The sequence below is a fragment of the Thunnus thynnus genome, chromosome 1 (genome assembly GCF_963924715.1).
Source record: "Thunnus thynnus chromosome 1, fThuThy2.1, whole genome shotgun sequence".
Lineage (NCBI taxonomy): Eukaryota > Metazoa > Chordata > Actinopteri > Scombriformes > Scombridae > Thunnus > Thunnus thynnus.
The window spans coordinates 16,195,475-16,215,127 of record NC_089517.1 but is presented as its reverse complement, the minus strand read 5'-3'; the positions used below and the strand labels follow the sequence as shown (position 1 = coordinate 16,215,127).

At 38.7% G+C, this 19,653-nt stretch overlaps 1 protein-coding gene across 1 annotated transcript; it reads right to left on the bottom strand.

Moving 5' to 3' along the window:
• Nucleotides 1-10,187: 10,187 nt before the first annotated feature.
• On the bottom strand, nucleotides 10,188-18,980 carry nae1 (nedd8 activating enzyme E1 subunit 1). The gene is made up of 20 exons (XM_067586826.1): nucleotides 18,871-18,980; nucleotides 17,814-17,917; nucleotides 17,611-17,671; nucleotides 16,900-16,930; nucleotides 16,700-16,771; nucleotides 16,301-16,380; nucleotides 15,795-15,904; nucleotides 15,477-15,586; nucleotides 15,305-15,367; nucleotides 15,117-15,180; nucleotides 14,927-15,018; nucleotides 14,754-14,813; nucleotides 14,497-14,630; nucleotides 13,990-14,065; nucleotides 13,354-13,393; nucleotides 12,694-12,780; nucleotides 12,476-12,568; nucleotides 11,487-11,601; nucleotides 11,298-11,347; nucleotides 10,188-11,177 (listed from the first exon to the last, which is right to left on the bottom strand). The coding sequence occupies exons 1-20, from the start codon at nucleotides 18,918-18,920 to the stop codon at nucleotides 11,068-11,070; spliced, it is 1,602 nt and encodes a 533-aa protein (XP_067442927.1). The 5' UTR covers nucleotides 18,921-18,980; the 3' UTR covers nucleotides 10,188-11,067.
• Nucleotides 18,981-19,653: the final 673 nt, after the last annotated feature.

The following is a 19,653-nucleotide window of genomic DNA, read 5'->3' as shown; positions in this document are numbered from 1 at the left end:
AAAAATGGCTCTCAGTCTTTTACAGAGGCGACGATGGACTGACTGTCAGTGTTTTGACAGCCTAGTTAACATGGCCATATCAACTAAAGAAGTCATGATATTTGTTTTTTTAAATTTTAAATGCATGGTTGAATGAAATACAAACATGAATCTCATATGACAATAAATCTCAAAGAAAAGAAGAACACTCTGACAGTGAAAGCCAGAAAACTAGAGGAGATTTAGAAGTAGAAAAAGAAGGGCAGGCAGGATTAGGTAAACAACAAAGAAGGGTCTCCCTCCCCTTCGCTGTGCTGCTCTGTCTTTTGGCAAACCAGCCTGGCGGGTCTCTGGCGAGCCACTGAAACAGGTAGAGCAAGCAGAGTGACTCAGCACCGGGAACGTGACCCAGATCCACCACTGTTGTGAATATCTGATGGAGAAGTGTCAAGCAATGCAGGTCAGATACCGCCATCACTCCAAACTCTTACTGACATTTCAGAGGCGAAGACGGAACAGCTTCCCTGGCACTACTTAGCAAGAAAGCCAACTCAGCTGATGCTCGAGGGAAAGCACAGAGGGAGTGAGCTAGGTGGAGAGCTGTGCTGTGCTGTGTGTGTGTGTGTGTGTGTGTGTGTATGTCTATGAATGTGTATAACTCTAGGGGTAACCTCCCAGAAAGGTTCTTAATAAGTTTCTTTCCAAAAAATAACAATGAGTTATCCTTCATAATTTTGCTGTGCGGCTACAGTACAAGCTGCTGACTTTCCTCTGACCCTTACTGCATTGCTTATTGAACATGGAGGCTTAAGTAGAATAAGATTACACACATGCACGTGCAAAAGAAGTGGGCATGCGGCATTATACATAGCAATCGTGTAAATTCATACGCATATGAGATTACAGCTAATTAACCTTCTTAACCGTTAATACGATTGTAAAACTCTACAAACAGAGTGCTATTGTTAAGAGCAGTGGACGCAGCCTGCTGCCGAACATGGAATGTAACACACTCCTTTGAGATGAGACGTCCTGTGTTTTTCTTCAAAGCGTGCCTGTAAGAGAGGAAGAGGAGAGGAGGGGGGAGCTTGTAGTGGGAGAGTGGAGGCAGACAGAGAGATTGTAGAGAGCAGAGGTGAACTCAAGTGGCACTGTTATTTGGTAATTTCATAGCAACTCATAGAAAGAAAGAAATAAAAACATAAGAAACAGTGTCACAGTTGCATAAGGCCACTGTAAAAGGACAAATGTGGCATCCCGATCGTAATTTAGAACAAATACAGCCCACCAATGAAACTGACGTTCATTTGGTGATGCTATTCAACCATGTTTTATTTACAACAAAAACATTCTCTGAGATTTCGTTACAGCGAAGATAGGTTCGAACAAAACCTCCTCTGGCTAACATTCGAAAATCAATAATCTACTTTCTCATGAGTAGATTTTTAATGAGCTGGTCATTACATAGCTAAAGGATAATTCTGGTTTATCAGAATTTATTTTTGATGGTTTGGCTGCCATCCCTGACAGTAATAGCCTTGTACTTACCAGGTTAATTGCTTGAACTTTGGAGCATGGCAAAATTGCTATAAAAAGAAGTCAGACAGGGCACGAAACATGAGCGGTCAGATGTTCAGAAAGGTTCAAAAGGACACTAGCAGATTTCACTTGAACATTCTGTTGCTAGTAGCAAACCCTACTAGCGCAGTTCAGTTGGCAGTTGTTGCTTAACTGATATTGTTACATCCACCATTTTGTCAGATCTGTATCAAACCAAACATTGACGGGCATATTTTGGACATGTTCCTTCACCCTAAAGATAAAGGTTACTGAATTCTCCTTAGAAATGGCTCCAAAGACTAAAAACTGCAATGACATTTTCAGTCTCAGGAGAGTTCTTTCTGCGGCAGATGCCACTGCACATACATGGGAATGTGGTTCCATTTACAGAGATTCGTTAGCTTGTTGTGCTACATATCACAACCTCTTGACTTTGTACTACATTGTAAATTTATCAAAGAACTTTAGTACAAAGTTCCAATAAAAGCCAAAGTGTAAAAACACAAGTTGCAGTCTTGTGGGAGGAGGTGTCTATTTCTAGGCCAGGAATGGTTATTTCCCAAAATATTCATCAAAATGTCAAACTATTGCTTTAACCCTGCATTTTCCAGAAGTAGTTGACCACAATACCTAATTAAAAATAAACTTCTGTGCAATTAGATTACTGATTTTAGACTGCACTAGTATTTGTACATAATTACTTTTCAACCATGATACAGAGAAAGAAAAGAGATGGACAGAGAAAAAACAACTGTGGAAACAAGGTAACTGTTACATCAGCAACTCAGATTCTGTGTTGTCATCGTGTGTGTGTGTCTGTGTGTTTGCAACTGTCTATCTGATTCATGTTTTCCTGTGTGATATATTTGTATGTATTTACAGAGATTTTTTAGCAGATTAAAACTGAGTTGGCATGTGCGTCTGCATTAGATAATATTCTTACAGCCACAGACATCTTCCGTAGGACTCAGCCAGGCCTCAGTCTCCTAACATGGCAGTGCAACTCTCCACTTGAATCTGATTGCACCACACACCCCCTGCTGTCTAATGAGAGGATTAGACTCTACATATTTGTTACAATCCCTTGTTGAGGTTACCCCTTCCTCTCCCTCTCTGTCTTCCTCTCGCTCCTCCTCCATTCTGTCAGGCACACTGCTGCGTTTATGGGTCTCTACGGTTTAATACGTATACGAGTATCTACTGCCCTGCTGACACATGCAAACCACAAACATTCACGCACGCGCAAATACAACCTGCATACGCCTACAAACACCCCCACATGTGGGCACATAAACGCTTGTACTCACACACAGACACAAATGTAAGCTACACACAGCAGAGGAAATATTTATAGTCACAGTGTTTTGCTTTTAAATGGCCACGGAGCAGTAAATGTAGGGGCCTCTTTCTTCTTCTTACAGGCTGATTATTCTCTACGGTCTCTTGTGTGTGTGTGTGATTGTGCGGTGGAAACAGAGGGATCTGAAGATGATCATCACCATCCTCCCGGCTCGTGGATAAAAGATATACAGCTGAATCAGACCTGCCAGTTTAATTACAGGCAGGAATCTGAAGAATGCTGTGATCTGAACTGAGCCTGACACCATGTATAGGGCCCCATGCAGCTGATTTACCCACTCCCAGTCTGTGTGTGTGCTGTGTGTTTGTGGGGGATTTTGACCTTGGTGTTATGCGTGCCATTTGTTATAAATGACACCTTTTCCTTAGTTTTCCTGGCATCCTACATGGTACAATTCAAACAGCAGATCACTAAAAGTTTGCTTGTTATGGGCTTATGCTGTAATAACTGAAGCACTCTAAAATACTGTACTTTTAAAACTCCCTTATTCACTCACTGCAAGCCCATGAGCTCCAGTTTGTGCATGTTTTCTGAGGTTTTCCATATACAGCCCGGGGTGTGCTGAGCTCCTCTTCATCCAGAACAGAAAGAGGCCATGTCACTTATCTGAGGAATTCACCCTGAACATCTCCTCTTCATAAACACTCCCCTGTGGAGCACATCACTCTCTCAGTCTCTCTTTCTCATAAACACACGCTGCTCTGGATCTACATGGTGCACCATCAGTTTGCTTTATGAATAGCAGAAACAAAAACTTATACAAGAGGGCATAAAACTAAAACAATATCCATCATGCAAATCCTACACGGTCCACAAACGCCACCTGGAATTTCCATAAACCCACTTGCATTGCTGACATAGTTCTCTGTCTTCATGTTTTCAATGTCATGGCTTCACCAAACAGGTGGTCCTCATTAATGCTTGTCTCAAAAAATGGGTTGAGACAAAGCGCAACACATGCAAGGGTCTCTCATGATCGTGTTGGTGTGTAGCAACTTTCTGAGTCATGAGAAAGACATCAGATCTGCAGAAAATCCCTGCGGACCAGTTAAAACCTCTTCTCCCACTGTGCCATATCCTTGCTGGTCTTTGAGTTCATAAGACCTGACAATGGTCTGTTGAGGTAAGGAAATGATTTGTCTCTACCTTCACCAGGCTAGATGTGTATCTGACAAAGGCACACAACATACACAGAGACATGGCGGCACAGAAAAAAAGTTGTGTTTTACTCCACAATGGAATTCCAGCCGCCTGTTTCCGACTGATCTCAAGGATGAGGAGAATGCCAGAGTGCGGCGACAGAGATAAGAATGGCACCTGGAGAATGCACTCCAGAGCACGCTGAAGTAAATTATATGCCAGAAATGAGCAAACATTGCTCACACACACAATGCTGTTACAGACATTTCTACACAGCCACAGTTAAAGATGAATAGATTGGAAGATACGAGCAATGTCTGAAATGTCAATACGTATGCATTCTTGTTTAACTTTGATCAGGAAGTTGGAAAGACTGCAGAAGAATCAGCAACACATCTTTCTGAAATACTCTGATGAGCACAACCATCTGCTTCAATCATTGTTTGAAATATTCTGCCTAACAAAGTTATGTGGCTGCCTGTGTGTGTTCATCTCCTTTGAGAGTGTACAGTGTGCGCACATGTGCCTGAGGGTGTATTTTGTGCATACATCAATGTGTGTTTGTGTGTGTGTGTAATGTGACACCCCAGTCTTGCAAGGGGGACCATGTCTCTGACCCCATCTGGAGACACTGATTTCCAGACTCTCTAAAGGCCTGGCTGCTAATGGAACATGAATCTAGATGAATAGATGGTAGATGTGTGCAGACAATAAGCTAATGTCACCACAAATAAAATACTAGAAAAAACAAAAACGAACAAAAGATGGCTAATTGACTGTTGTGTAAGGACACTAAAAGGTATTCCTTAATCAATGTAAGGTTTAGGACAACAATGTGGTTGAGATTTAAGATAAATGGCCTTTTTCACAGCAGACATTTTTGGTCATAGTAGGAAAAGCACAGGTGTTACTAATAACATTAACGGTGGCTCTGTTCTATTCAAGTGTGCCAGTAAGCCACGACTGGTCTGACAGAAACTGAAGCAGCTAAATGGGATTTGGCCATCTTTAATTTTCACCTGAGCTTCTCCTACTGTGACATATCAAAATATCTTCCATGAAGATTGCCTTAAATCCCACAATGATTTAAACCTCTGATGATTAAAGATACACTGACAGGATGAAACTCAAAACATTGTTTTCTGCTTCTGTCAGCGCAGTCTATCAAGATCATGCAGTCACATTCTACATCACTGTTATCTCGCACGGCTTGCATGTCAGATATGTTGCACACCGAGCAAACACACAAACACACGTTTGGGTCTTTTATGAGGAGATGTGTCAGGATGATTTGCTTCAGCTGTCTGTGGTGTTTGTTTTACAGTGTTTGTATGTATATAAACACAAACACATATTTTATATGAATATGCCTTTATTAATCATCTTTATTACATTCAGATGACTACTTGCCACAAAGTATATTCTCTCAGTTCAGTTCCAATGCATCTGGAAAGCATATAACCATTAAGGCTTGGCGGCTGAGACAACTCCACCCTCACAGACTTTGGCTGGATGAAACTGCATTGCTGTTAAGTGTACAGTACATATCACAGATAATACAGACCAGCGATAACATGCTGAAGTGTTCACTACAGTGAAACATATGGTTTTTCAATTGCACATGTACAGTGGTACTAATTCGGTATTTCTAATGGAAATATAATCCCACAAACTACTAAAATGAACAAAACATCTTACATGCATTTAAACTTTATCTTTTGTATGGTTGTATGGTGCTTATAACTGTACTTTAAATCTTGGTAAGGAAACCAAACTGTTGCTGACGGTGTTTCCTTCATTTCCACAAGAGTCTGCATGTATTGTACATATACATTCCTCTGTCACGGCTCCATCTGTTTGTAGGAAGAATGGAGAGGCCCTCAGCAGACCCCTGAGAGGTTTAAAGTATGCCGGCCTCCTGCAGTCTCCCAGCAAACACTGAACACTCTGCTCTGCTCTGGCAGGCCGGTTTCAATTCAGCCTGGGCCTCACAAGGAGGTGAGGGCTGAACTAGTTGGAACCCAGCCAGGTAAATGGCTCAAACTAACAGCCATGAGCCATCAGAAGACATCACCCTCAACCTCCGCATTTGCATTTTTTAAAAAGCCTAACAGACACTCTCCGTCTCATTGCTTCAGTCTTTACTGTTCATCTGTTTGTAAAATACAACCTTGTATTCACCTACAGGGAATGAAAAAGTGGACATATGATATCTGTCCTTGTGGAGGATACGACCATCAATCTGCCACCTTTACTGTGCTATTTCCCTCATTTCCTTAAGCTGAGTCATCCAGTTCCCTCCCCCCTTTTCTTTCCCTTTATTGCTTGAAGCTTCCAGAGAGAATCATCGCTGGCAGTGTGGCCCTTCTGCAGGCAGTGCCTCTGATTTACTGATTGATTTTAGCATTAACGACCAGCCCCTCCCCCATAACTCCACACACACGCAGGGAGGCACACACATATCCATTGCTGGGCCACTCCTGTGGCTTTAAGATAAAGCAGTCACAAGCTCAGCCTGTAAACTGAAGTCTTGATAATGCATGGATGCAACAGAGGAGGTAGAGATACTGTGGGTGCATAGTAGAACAGGAAAGGTCAGTTTACATCTTGTCAGTATCAGCTGCATTTTCACTCCGACTTCATGGCAAAACAAATTTCTAAGCTAAATTTTTACAACATATATTTTTATGAGTTATCACCTGTTTTAAGGCTAAAACCGTTCTTATAATGACATATTTAATTGACAGAGCAGTATGGTTTGGTTGTGGTATGATTGGGTTGATCTGAAGTTAAGATTACAGAGCAGTAGATAACAGTCTTTCCTTAAAGCAACACCATATCAGTTTTGAAAGAACAAAAAACACATTCATTCTCTTAAAAATGAAAAGTTGAACTCATAAGCAATGAAACAAACCCATGTTCAATTCAAGTCACTCAGGTTTTTGCAGCTACAGTCTACCTGGTCTGGTATGACCAGAAGCTTATCGTGGCTAATGTTAGCAAACTTTAGGTAGATATTGCTGTGTAACTGACATTGATGTATCAGTTTGTGGGCTTCATAACTTTTCTCTACTTGTGCTTCTGTAACAGTATTTGTAGCATTTATCAATATGCTAATTGTCACTTGAGGCAATAGACTGCTGTTCAACAAAAGTCACATGGACTCACTTAAATGCAAAAATGTGTTTAGCCATACGGCTCTCATTCTCACAATTGATTTCATTCTTTAAATCGTTAAAATGGACCCTTGCTGATATCACTGCAGAGTTTGTTGCTTGGTCAAGAGGCTTTGAGACCAAAAGAGGAATATGTTACTAGCATGCTGTAAAGGTACCATACTGTAAAGGATGTTTGCCTTAAAAACCCTGACATGGCCAAGTCATCACCCCCAGTCATGCGAAAGCCATGAGGCTAGCTAAGCATAGATCGAATTGGTCCTTGTTCCATGACAGATTAAGAGAAATAAAACACATACGTCAGCACAGCATTAAGTGAATTAGAGAAGAAAAGCCACAGCACAGCATGAAGTGAATTAGGAAAGAAAAGCCACAATCAAAGGCTATAGAACCAATCAATTTGAAATGAATGAATCAATTCAGTATCACATGATAAAACTGAAAGAAGAGTAAAGAAACTTGGAGAGTTAAAAAGAGATTTTAAAAAACATGTTTTTCTTGGAAAACCAGGCATGCTTTCTCCATCTTTTCAAGTTCAAAACATGTGATTAAGCGTTTAATTTCTGTCCACTGGAAATGGAAAATAGCAACCACATGCTAACATAACCATAAACCTGCTACTAACTGAAGCATGACATGTATACACCGTCACCCATAACATGATATAGACTTATAACAGAGGTCTGTCTTTTGCATTGTCTGTAACAAGCACACATGCACTACTATACCCCCGAGAAGCATATAGAAAACATAATTCCAGTGTTCTTTTATTTCTTTTAGAGTACCAGGTGACTGAGTAACAAAAAGTTTGTAGTATTCCCGGTTACTCCTACTGTGAGAAAGACTACTGATTATGTACTAATTATGAGAACCACTATCAATTCAGGAAGACAAAAATATAATTTTACACTAGTCTCTTTAATATCATGTGTTAAGATACTGTAGGGTGGATATTTTTTTCAGAGAAAGATCAAATATCCTTACTTTTTATTTAGATAGGCTATTGTTGCAGTGAGCATGCTTACATGTAATGAGAACAAGATACCTAACTTGCATTTTATAATTTCAGTAAGTTGAGCCACACTGTGCCCCATATGAAAACAACTGTTTCAAGAGAGAAGCAGTCTCCTTATCCTGTTTATCTCTGTCAGTGACCACAAGTGGGGGTGTTCGGTTACAGGGAGAGACACAAGCTACTGTCAGGACTCTGATAGCATGAAGCAAACGCAGTGCAATAACTGAAGCCATCCTGATGTGTTTAAAACAGTCAGCAGTTAATGTTACATGTTAGGATGTTGACATGCTGAGACACACACAAAATACATACCTTGGTGACTGTGTGACCTCATAGCCTCTCTACAGTCTCGAAGTCTCATCATTGGAAAACACCATAGAGGTAGTAGATTAATTGTAGAAAAATGATGTTTACGAGTCTTAAAATCAATGAATATTCAGACTCTTTACTTCAACACACCAGGGAACTGCTATAGGATACACGATTTAAGACCCCAACACACAATATAAGACCTTGAAACTGAGCTGATGCTTCATGCAACGTAGGGATACAATGACCAATAACACACATAATTGAAATAATGTAACTGTCCTCTCTGTTTTAAAGGGCATCCTACACCCTAAGTGTTGTTTTTATTTAAAATGTAGACACATACAGAACTGTAAGAAAGGGAAAATCTGGCGGGATTAAAAACTAGCACAAAATAGGTAATTCCTGCAGAGACATAGACATGAACAACTACACTACCTCTGATGACCTTTTGTAAAGTATTTACAAAAGTATTTACCACCTCCACCACAACCCTATTAATAGTTGGTGTGGTCCATTTCCAATCTTACAATAAACAGAACTGTCTGGTTTGGCTTAATAAACCTGGCACTGCTACCACATAATAATCTTAAGAGGCAGCGGGTGGATGGATGGACACATCATAATCTTTAAGAGGCAGTGGACGAAATCTTCATTTAGGAAATGGCCAGAGTGCTTCTTGGCAACCTGCTTGATCCTTCTCAGACAGAGGGAGACGGAGGGTGCGAGTGTGTGAGAGAGAATGTGAGAGATAGCTGCATTTGGGAGAGCTGGAGTCTTATGAGAAGAGATCTGCTGAGGGCAAAATTTCCATTCTGCCAAAAGTCTGGGAAAAACAACAAATGAGGAACGTCACTCTGCCCAAGTGTTACATCACAATGACCCACATAAATACACGTTCTCTTAACAGGACCCTGTGATGTATATTAGATCATATTAAGACTAGTGTTGTCTATATTTCAACGCATCTCAGTCAGGGCTACTGAGAAACAACATATAGGTTGATAATTAACACTGCAAGTTACAGAGGATTACGTCAAATGCAGCCTGTATCTCATTGGTAAGCTTTCAGGAATTGGTCACTGAACAGGTATGTGAAACTGCATGTTGACCCATGATTGGGTTACCAAGGAAGCACACCCTCTACTGTTGGATGAAACAACATCAAATCCAACAAAACTCATCTTAAAGGAGTGGTGTGTAGGATTTAGGGGCATCTAGTGGTGAGGTTGCAAATTGCAACCAACTTAATACCCACCCACTCACTGCCCCTGCTCTTTCCCTTCCAAGCATGGAGGAGAACCTATGGTGACCGTGAAACTTGCAAAAAACGCGAGATGCCCTCTCTAGAGCCAGTGTTTGGTTTGTCCATTCTGGGCTACTGTGGAAACATGGTGGTACAACATGTCGGCCTCTGTGGTCCCGCTCCCTATGTAGATATAAAGGGCTCATTCTAAGGTAATGAAAACACAACAATTCTTATTCTCAGGTGATTAAACACTAATTAAAACATACTTATATTCCATATCTGCGAAGTCTATTCCGCTAGATGCCACTGAATTCTACACACTGCACCTTTAACCTGGGTTGCATGAGAAAGCTGCCAGGGGGCAAGTCACATTACGTGCATCTCAAGAAGCTCACATGCTTGTCATCTAACCTTTATTTAGGCTAAATAACTGTGTAATCCTTGTTTCAACTATTAAACAAGTCAACAAATCAACATTCGCTTCACTCAAAGCATTCAACACTTTGTATTTGTATAGAGGTTAAATCGTGCAGGCCCAAAGGCTGGCAGATGATGAGCTTAGAGTCAGGTCAGTTTCACACATTTCAAAGCATGTGAACTAAAAAAACCTCATCTTCATGTCTGACAAAAAAAAAAAAAAAACAACAACAAAATAACAGAAAACAAAAAAAAAAAACAAAGAACAGGTCAAATATCAAATGTTTTATAGCAATGCATGAGTTAAACCCTACATTTGTTTTTTAAATTTTAAACCAAAAATCTTCCACCTTGTTCTTGAGACAATGTAATAAGAGACAGGCGCGACTTAAGTATACAAAGTGCTGCTACATTATAATATATCATCCATAAATATGGAGTCTCAGAGATGAAAATACTACATGACAGTTTTGAATTTTCTAGTTTCATTTACAGCTTTGTTTTATAATGTCTGCCAAACCAGAAAAAAAAAAAAAAATCAGTGTATGCTCCATGGGTGCATATATGGGTGTATCCTGATTTCTTCCCCCTTTAAGAACTTTAAGAAGAAGGCAAGGCTCTACGGTTGACAGAACATTTAGTCTAAAGAGTCCACACTTTTGATCTTCTCCATGACAAACATTTTTAGGTTTAAGTGCACATATTTGGGCAGTAATCCCAATCTGAGAATAAAAAAAAAATGAAATTGTTCCTCTTTCTTCCAAAAGACTGATTAAAGCAAGGTCACAAATTCCTTTTCAATCTTGCTCCATTTCTTTGTATATCAATTTGATATTTCTGAGAGCAATTTCAGGATCAGTATTCACAACTGCAAGGTAGCGGAGGTCTGGGACATTGCATTGTAAATGAAAGTGTTGTTGAAGGGCAAAAACTGGTGGCTGACGATCTTGATGGCCTCTTGAGCAGCTGATCCTAAACAATCAAATTAACAAAACGTGAACACACATTTCTGATTTATCAGCACTGTAAGGGTACAATATGCTGTTTATTTGAATCAAAATCAGTTTCTAAGGAGTGCTACTAAAACATTACCTCCCAAAAATGCAGCAACTGTGTGCGGCTCTGCAGCACCATATCGACAGCTGCAGGTTATGAAAAGGGAGAAACACAGTAATTTTAATACATAATCTAAAAATGATTATTTTTGACACAAGAAAAGTCAAATCCATTATTTGGCACAGACATCAACAATCAGTAAATCCAGCAGTGACCAGGACTTACAACTCGTGGATATAATCGTCTTTGATGTTGACATTGAGGCTGTACTCCTGCAGTAGGCTGTTCACACAAAGCTTCAGTTTGCTGATGTCTTCCTCTACCTGGTAGTTATAAACTCCTGGTGAGAGAGAACAAAACAGAAATGAGGATAACAGAAGTATTTTTTTCTGTGTACTGACACCAAGAGGAACTACCAACATGATTATATATAGTAAGACCAGGCTACAGTGAGAAAGTATTCGCAACTCATGGTTCTGTAATGTTGCTTGTAATGAAGAACACCACCTGTTTCGCAATTATTTCTATTATTGATTATTTTCTCATTTAATTGATTAATCATTGTCTATAAAATGTCAGAAAATAGTGAATAATGCCTGTTAAAATTTCTTAAGAGCCCAAGGTGATGTTTTTATCTGTTAACAACAATCCAAAATCCAAAGATATTCAGTTTACTATTATGTACAATGCAGAAAACCTTCAAATCCTCCCATTTGAGAAGCTGCAACCAGCAAATATTTGCCATTAAAGCTTGAAAAATGACTAAAATGATGATTCAATGATAAAAAATAGCTGCCGATTAACCTTCTGTCGATTGACTAATCAATTTAATTGACTAAACGTTGCAGTGTTGGTGGTGCAGGCCCCAGGTCTAAACCACTGTCGCTATTACTTTCCTTCCCTTTCTGTGGCACAAGTTGCCATGGTCTTACATTGACTCAACATCTCCCCCTTGTGGAACATTTGCACTGTGCCAAACATGAAGGAATGATTTGATTTTGCTGCGTTGAGAGATTGCAAGTCAGTTACGAGAGGCGTAATCTTGTAATCTGCTAGCTAAAATCGCATCATAGCAACCATTTAACACCATGTATTGACGGTATAACACGTGTTATACCATGTAGACATTGTACTCTACAGGTGTAGAGTATATACTGCCTAACTGAATTTTTTTTTTTTTTTTACAGAAAAGTCAGTATAATCCTTGGCCATACCAGGGTAGCGGGAGTGCTGCTGATAGAAGCGATCAACAGCACGAAGCATGAGGTAGAAGACCATCTCGCCATCTGGATTGTCCATGCTTGAGGCTGAGGAGATACAGTTATAGTTAATATACTTTACACAGTGAGAAAATGGTACAACAGTTAGTTAAGAAATGAGTATAAACAATACTGGATGGATTATGCAGAAGAGAAATGAATCTCCCACTTACTGATTTCATCTTTATTTACTGAATCCACACTATATTCGTCAGCCAGAGACCTGCAGCGCACCACCCTCAGAAAGGATGCATTCTTGCCTAAACACCAACACAAATGACTACAGTTACCACCAAATCTGTTGTTGTTGCAGTAACAGATAAAGCAGATTATGCTGCAATCAAGTAACTTGCGTTCTCTGAAGTTAAGGAAGTGTGACTTATTGACTAATATGACTGCATTACAAATCTTTACAGTAACCACGCTCAGAGAAATGAGAAACTTTAGATGTCAGAAAAGGCAACACCACAGCATGATGGCAACACATGACTGGTACTGTATAATAAACGTCCTCAGTGGGTATGTTTACATGCATAATACTCTTAATTACTGTGGATGATCAGATCATTGCAGTTTAATTAGAGGATGCATTATTTAAAGTAGAGAAACTTTAAAGAATTTTCAAGCATTACATAACTTAATTGAAAATGTGGAACACAATGAAACCCCGACTCCACATCACAATATAAGATAAATGACTCAGAAACACTATATAGTATGTGCTATGGACAAAATATGGCTTTAATCAAATTTAGAACACATGTAAATATACCCAATGAATGTAAGTGATCATCAAAATAGGAGGGTTGTTTCTCAAAGTACAGATTGCTTACAGAACAGTCTGATGTCCTTCTCAGAGACGCTTTCTGGTGGCTGGGGGAAACAAAGAGGAAAAGTCATTAAGTGCAAATCCAGTTTTAGTCAAATTAGTTTTCAGTAACTGCATTTTCATCCATAATGCACATATTATTCACATAATATCGTTTTGTGTGATTGCATGTTAAAACTGATCGATAAGCCACAATGAAGACACAAAGCTGGAAAAACTGATAATTCAAAAGTTAATTATGTCCTAAGGCTGCGCTCTTCATCTCTAATTTGGCTTCTAAAATTTGCTAAACTTGTTCAGATTCAGTTGCGTCATCAAGTCACTTCCAGTATTTTCTGCGTGGGTGCTTGTATGGAGAGTATCACCAAGTAACAGCATTAGTGGGTAATTAATATCATCTGTGCTGCTGCCTGTTGTCAGTTTTTGTGGTGGATAATGGGTCAGTAGGGAGTCATCATTTTCTTAGTTTTTGATAGGTGTGACCACAGAAAATATTCTATGACACTTTGGTTTCTAGAGTGCCTGCTGTGATACATCAAAATCTTCTGCTGTCTAGCACAATTGTGAAACCTATCAAGCACATTTGTTTTAAGCGCAGTAGTTGTAGTTGTTTTCAGTAGTACACAGTTAGACAACTTACTTTTCCAACAGACTGCAATAGACATTCTACATGCTTAGAAACAGCTGCTGCATCCTGCATGGCCTTTTCCCTGTAACTGTGATAAAAAATAAAGATGAATGGCAACACAGTCACAAACATTATTATATAAGTAAATAGAAAGAGTATGACATAGAACCAGATCTAGTGTAGGATGATAGTGCTATTAGTAAGCAATTAGCTATTGGTAACTTAAAGTGCTATTGTATTTAACCATATTTACTAACCTAGGTGCTGGTGGCAAAAGACCTGTAATACTACATATGTGAAATAAATTGTCTGGATTTAAATGTTAGCAGGACAAGGGAAATGATTGGCAATGACAAGACCGTGATTGTATAGTGGGAAATAAACACAGCCAATAGCCAGCACTGTGGTTGAGAACTAAGATATCCCCAAATAGGTTGCCAAAAGTAAGTTTTTAACTGCTGCTCTTTTGCCCTTGTGCCCTGTATCCATATAGCTATCATCCATATATTCCACACTTACACATTTTGAAGGTTGATAAACTTCTGAGAGTCTGCGATCATGTCTGGTATGGTTCCCCGCACAGGTAGGCTGCCGTTGCCTTCATTATGAACAAACTCCTTGACAGCTCGTAGCATCACCCAGAAGGATGTGGTCTGGTAAACATGCACACACAGACAGAATTCCACATTACAAAAGAGCAATAATCTCATTTTCTAAACTTGGATGAAATTAGAATGTTTTTTTTCACAGAAAAGTCTGAAGAAAAAGGCCAAAACCTGTGATGTGATGTTGTTACACTGCTCACTATTGAAGAGGTCTTCAACAGCACTGGGGACCTGCAGAAACAAATGTGAAACAAATGAGTTACAACAGGAGGCTCAATAAACTTTAATAGGCAACAGTGAGACTATGAAGGGTGAGATTTGTTGTATGGGATTAAATCTGGCACCTTGGTTGGATTTAAAGCAGTATTGACATTCTTAATAGCTTCCTCAAAGTTTTCTTCATCCTCGGGGACACCATTCTCATTCTTCAAAATTCCTGGAAGACAACAAAATGAGAATTAATCAAATATATGTTTGATTTACACAGCCAGGTGATTGAATTTAGGAAAATACAATCTCAACGTCTACAGATACCTTCCCGAATAAACTGTCTGAAGGCCTCTTTCTCCTTGTAATTTTTTGGTGGCTGACAGTTGTGCTACAAAGACAAAAGAAGAATGACATTTAATTGCACAACAATACTACCTAAGAGTCAATATAAGCGATGCAGTAATTGTTAAACAACTACTGGTGCTGAAGAGGCCACAGAAGATATACTGTACCTCACTGAGCCACTTCTCCAGGTATTTAGCAACAATGATTATCCACGGTGTGTGACTGTGATCCTACAGAGAAAACAAACAATAGAAGGGAACACTATCAGTTGGGAAAAGCAAACATAATTGAGACATAGCCAGAATAGATACACAAATGTGCTGACCCCAAAATATGCACCTTCTTTTCCATGCTGTCTAGGTCGTAGGACTGAATGTGGTTCTTGAATTCGGCAAAGGGCTGGTCTAACCTCAGGTCCTCCAGGGCATTGTCTGGGTGAGATTCAATCACTGAAGAAATGGGAAGTAAAGAAAGAATATATTAGAAATTTGAATTATACATTTTAACATGGAGCCACAGTGAAATGACCAGGTACCAAAATGTGTGTATACAGGCAGATAATATGTCACTGATGTAAATTAAAATATGCCGTCTAAAGTGTAATGTTAATTAGTCATAATGAGAAATGAAGAGGAATCAGTAATGAATACTACTAACCTGTGTGCTCTTGCACCACAAGCCTCATGTAGCCGATGAGGCCGTACGTTTTACAAACTAGGAAAGGTACTGAGGCACTCCACAGAACTGAGCCTAGCCTCAAACATGTGCTGTTGAATTTCAGACAAAATCTGGTAAGTTATTTGGACAGAAAATATTAAAAAAAACCCAAATCAAGCCAATCTAAAGGAGATCTGCAAAAGATGTAAACAATTTAAAAAGGAGTAAAAATATACTATACTTCTAATACTTCTGTAGTCAGAGGAATCTGAACCAGTATGGGAATCTCTTTATTCACCAACTATAATAATTGACCTGCAACAAGTTTTGTAATCTTTGGTTCTATCAGAGATGTCAATTAAATATATATTTTTAATGATACTGAGGTCCTTGTCAAACATGGGAACATGTGAAATATTCTAGTTCAGCACACTATAGGTTCCTATATAATTTCTCTTTTTACAATAAAATGTACAATTAAAGTACAATAAAACTATAACTCATACCTTTCTGGCAACTGGACGCCAATGACTATGGTAAACCTGTGGAAAAACTCTGGATCGTTGTCCAGGAGCTTGTCCGGACTCTGCAGGTGTAACAGAAAATGCAATATCTTTGTCACTATCAAAATAATGATACTGATCAAAACATGTACACATTTACACATAATATGTATTCATAAACCTACTTTAATGTAATGAAAATATTTTTGGCATCACTTTTACCCCTCTGCCTCTCTATCTACTTAAAGTTGTATTTAGTAGATTGTATGTCATTTTAACCTTGTATAGGATTTTGTGTGTTTGATGTGTTTTACAATATGACAGTTTTGTGTTTTCAATTCTTACTGAATATTATCCGTAAGACAACCTGCGTAGCACCATATTGAAATCAATAATACCAACCTCCTCGACAAAGTTTCCAGACACATCGCTGTTCAGTTCTTGTAGCAGCTCAGTGGCAGCCTGTGCTCTGTTCTGCAACATAAAAACTAAGGTCAGAGCTCATACAAACATGCAAATACATTGTCCCCCTTTTTTGTTGAATGACTTTCTTTTTTTTTTTGAGCATAACATATACATTTATTTATTTTGGCAAAGCATACCTTTCCAATACTGTTATTGCTCAGGAAAAAGCTGCAAGACAAGATAAAGAAGTCAACAATGAACAGACGAGTCAAACTAACAAATATCATTAAAGAAAAGTTCACAACATCTGTCAGGTGTCCATATGAACACTGAAAGAGGTTTTCCTCTCTGTAATCATCCCTCCTGTTCATACTGGCTATTAAAAGATTCCCTTCAAATGTGCTTTCAATGTAATGATGGGGGCCAAGATACACAGTGTGTCCACACAGTCATTTTGTGCAAAAATGCATTTGAAGTTAATCTGAAGCTTATGAGGCTTCAGCAGTCTGGGTTAGTCATATCAAGTAAATATCTGCCAATTTATACATATTTACGTATTTTTAGCATCAAATTCCCTCTTTGTGTTTCCCTGTTGAGCTACAGTGGAAGTATAGTAACAAAAAGAGGGACTTTGGTACTAAAAAGACTGTAATGTTCAAAGATATCTACTTGATTTGGATTTGGACGACTGAAGCTTCATATAAACTTTTAAATACATTTTTGCAGGGAGGGAGGACTATGGATTTTGTCCCTGGTCACTTACACTGAAAGGGCATTATGAAGTTATCCTCTGATGGTCAGTATGTACAGGAGGAATGATTTTGGCAAGAAAAACCTATTTCAATGTCCATTTGGACACCTGACTACCCATCTTTTAAGTTTAGATCAACAAAAAACAACTGTCTTACTTGTTTCCTACATCTTCCCCAGAAACTGTGTGTCCATCGACTATGGTGAAAGCTCCAATACCTGACACAGAGATCAATTCATTCAGTTACAAACACGATCAGTGCCTACAGAGTTATCACCTTTTGGCTTGGTCTCCCTTGTGAGAGAGACAATGTATCTTCCTGGTTAATAAATTCCCTAACACAGAGCTATGTCTGTTTACCTGGAAGTACGAGGTTCTTCAGTATTTCTGTCCCAGTTGCTGTTGCGTTGATGAGACAAACATGTGCATTCTCCAGTGCTTCTTGGCCATGGTCACCCCACAGTCTGAAGACACACAACATAACATGGACATGTGTTGCCATCTAGTGACATGTTACATCCTCAACCACTGTAAATACACAGTGAGCTTCTGTGTTAGTGGTATGACAGCTGCATTAGCATCGACTCTGCTATGATGTTACAGAATCAGATTTATTATATGTATAGCACATTTCAACAACAAGGCAATTCAAAGTGCTTTATGTAAAACATAATAGCATGAAGACAAAATGCAAAAGCAACATAAGGCAATATAAAAAAGACATTTTAATACAATTAAAAGAGTTCAATAGAAAATAAAAAATAAGTTAAAATCAGTCAGATAAAACAGTCGAGTGTGTAAGTGTAAGATATTAAACGAAAGCCTCAAATTTGATGTAATAAAAGGCAGCTGTAAACAGAAAAGTCTTCACACATAGTTCTCATAAAAAACTATTCATATGCAAAAAGCAGACTATAAATAGAGGTATGAATACTAATGTAGACATGAATATGAATTTGAGTGTCAATAAACTATGTGTGTGTATTAACAGGATATATATGTGCAGTTAACAATCAAAAAATAAAGTCTATATAACGTTACATCCACACAATGCAGGACAGACAAAGACAATTTACACAATATAAATATGAATGAGATATGGAGGTTAGTCGGGGTGACGGCTGTCATGAAGCAACCTGGCAAGTTTGACGGGCAAGCAAACACGAAACTGAGAGACATATCAACTCATCCCATCACGGTTTATAGCTAATGTGTTTGCTTGCCGATGATGTTAACGTTATAGCGCATATAGCAAGTCAGCTAACGTTAATGCTAGCACGCTAACGTTAGCTCTGCTGTCTCACCAGTGTTTTTGCTGTGAGGTCTCAGGTAAAATGCTAACAGCACATAGATAAAAAAAAAAAAAAAAAACATAAATTCTTTGTGACATCTACGACACAACTGAGTTAAAACTTACCTGAGTTGTCGGTCGTATTTCTGTTCTTTGGAGGCTTTGGTCGCTGCCATGATACCTCTAGAGTAAGTGACGTCTGCAGACACTTTCAGAAGGCCAGATTCGACAAGAGTACACCCGCGCGAGAATTCATACCCGCACTTTCGTCATATATTGCCATCTTTATGCTAATAGATGACGAAATTATATGACATAAGGTGTATAAATATTGTGTGAGTAATATATAAAGGGGATTTTCCTTATTTTGCACCAAATACATAGGTGTTCATGTGCATATCATGTGTTTGAGGTGCATTCCTCTTGGATTAGTGGGGCACTTGGGGAACATACTGGGGACTTTGGGAACCAAAGCAGCAATTAAGATAGTAATATTTTTTATTAATATTATGAATGTTAATATTTTCTTTAACTAATATTTACATTTTTTTAAAAAGTATAAATAAACGTACCAGCATTCACTCATCATCCAGAATTCAATACATGCATGGGTATAAAAATAACAATTTCACCATGAGCATCGCAGGTGGGCCTGATACTGTAAGACAATGTAACTTTATTTGTATAGTGGGTTTCATCCACAGGGTGAAGTCTTTAGCCCATAAAACATTGGCAATAAAATAGCAGAATAAAAGTCTATCTGTCTTTGTCAATGCATGTGGAATAAAAAAATAAACAAACAAATACGAATTTAGAAAACAAAATACTTTACAAAAAAGTCTATAAATATTTAATATTTATCATTACAGCCAAAAGTTGAATTTTCATTTAATTTTCAGCCTTGGTTTA

Excerpts from the sequence above, each read along its gene's own strand:
- nae1 (XM_067586826.1), bottom strand. The coding sequence starts at position 18,920 with ATGGCAGCGACCAAAGCCTCCAAAGAACAGAAATACGACCGACAACTC. Across the intron at positions 15,905-16,300 it reads GGCGTCCAGTTGCCAGAAAG|CACATGTTTGAGGCTAGGCT; the intron begins GTATGAGTTATA and ends GAAATTCAACAG. Across the intron at positions 11,602-12,475 it reads GCAGCACTCCCGCTACCCTG|GAGTTTATAACTACCAGGTA; the intron begins GTATGGCCAAGG and ends CTCTCTCACCAG.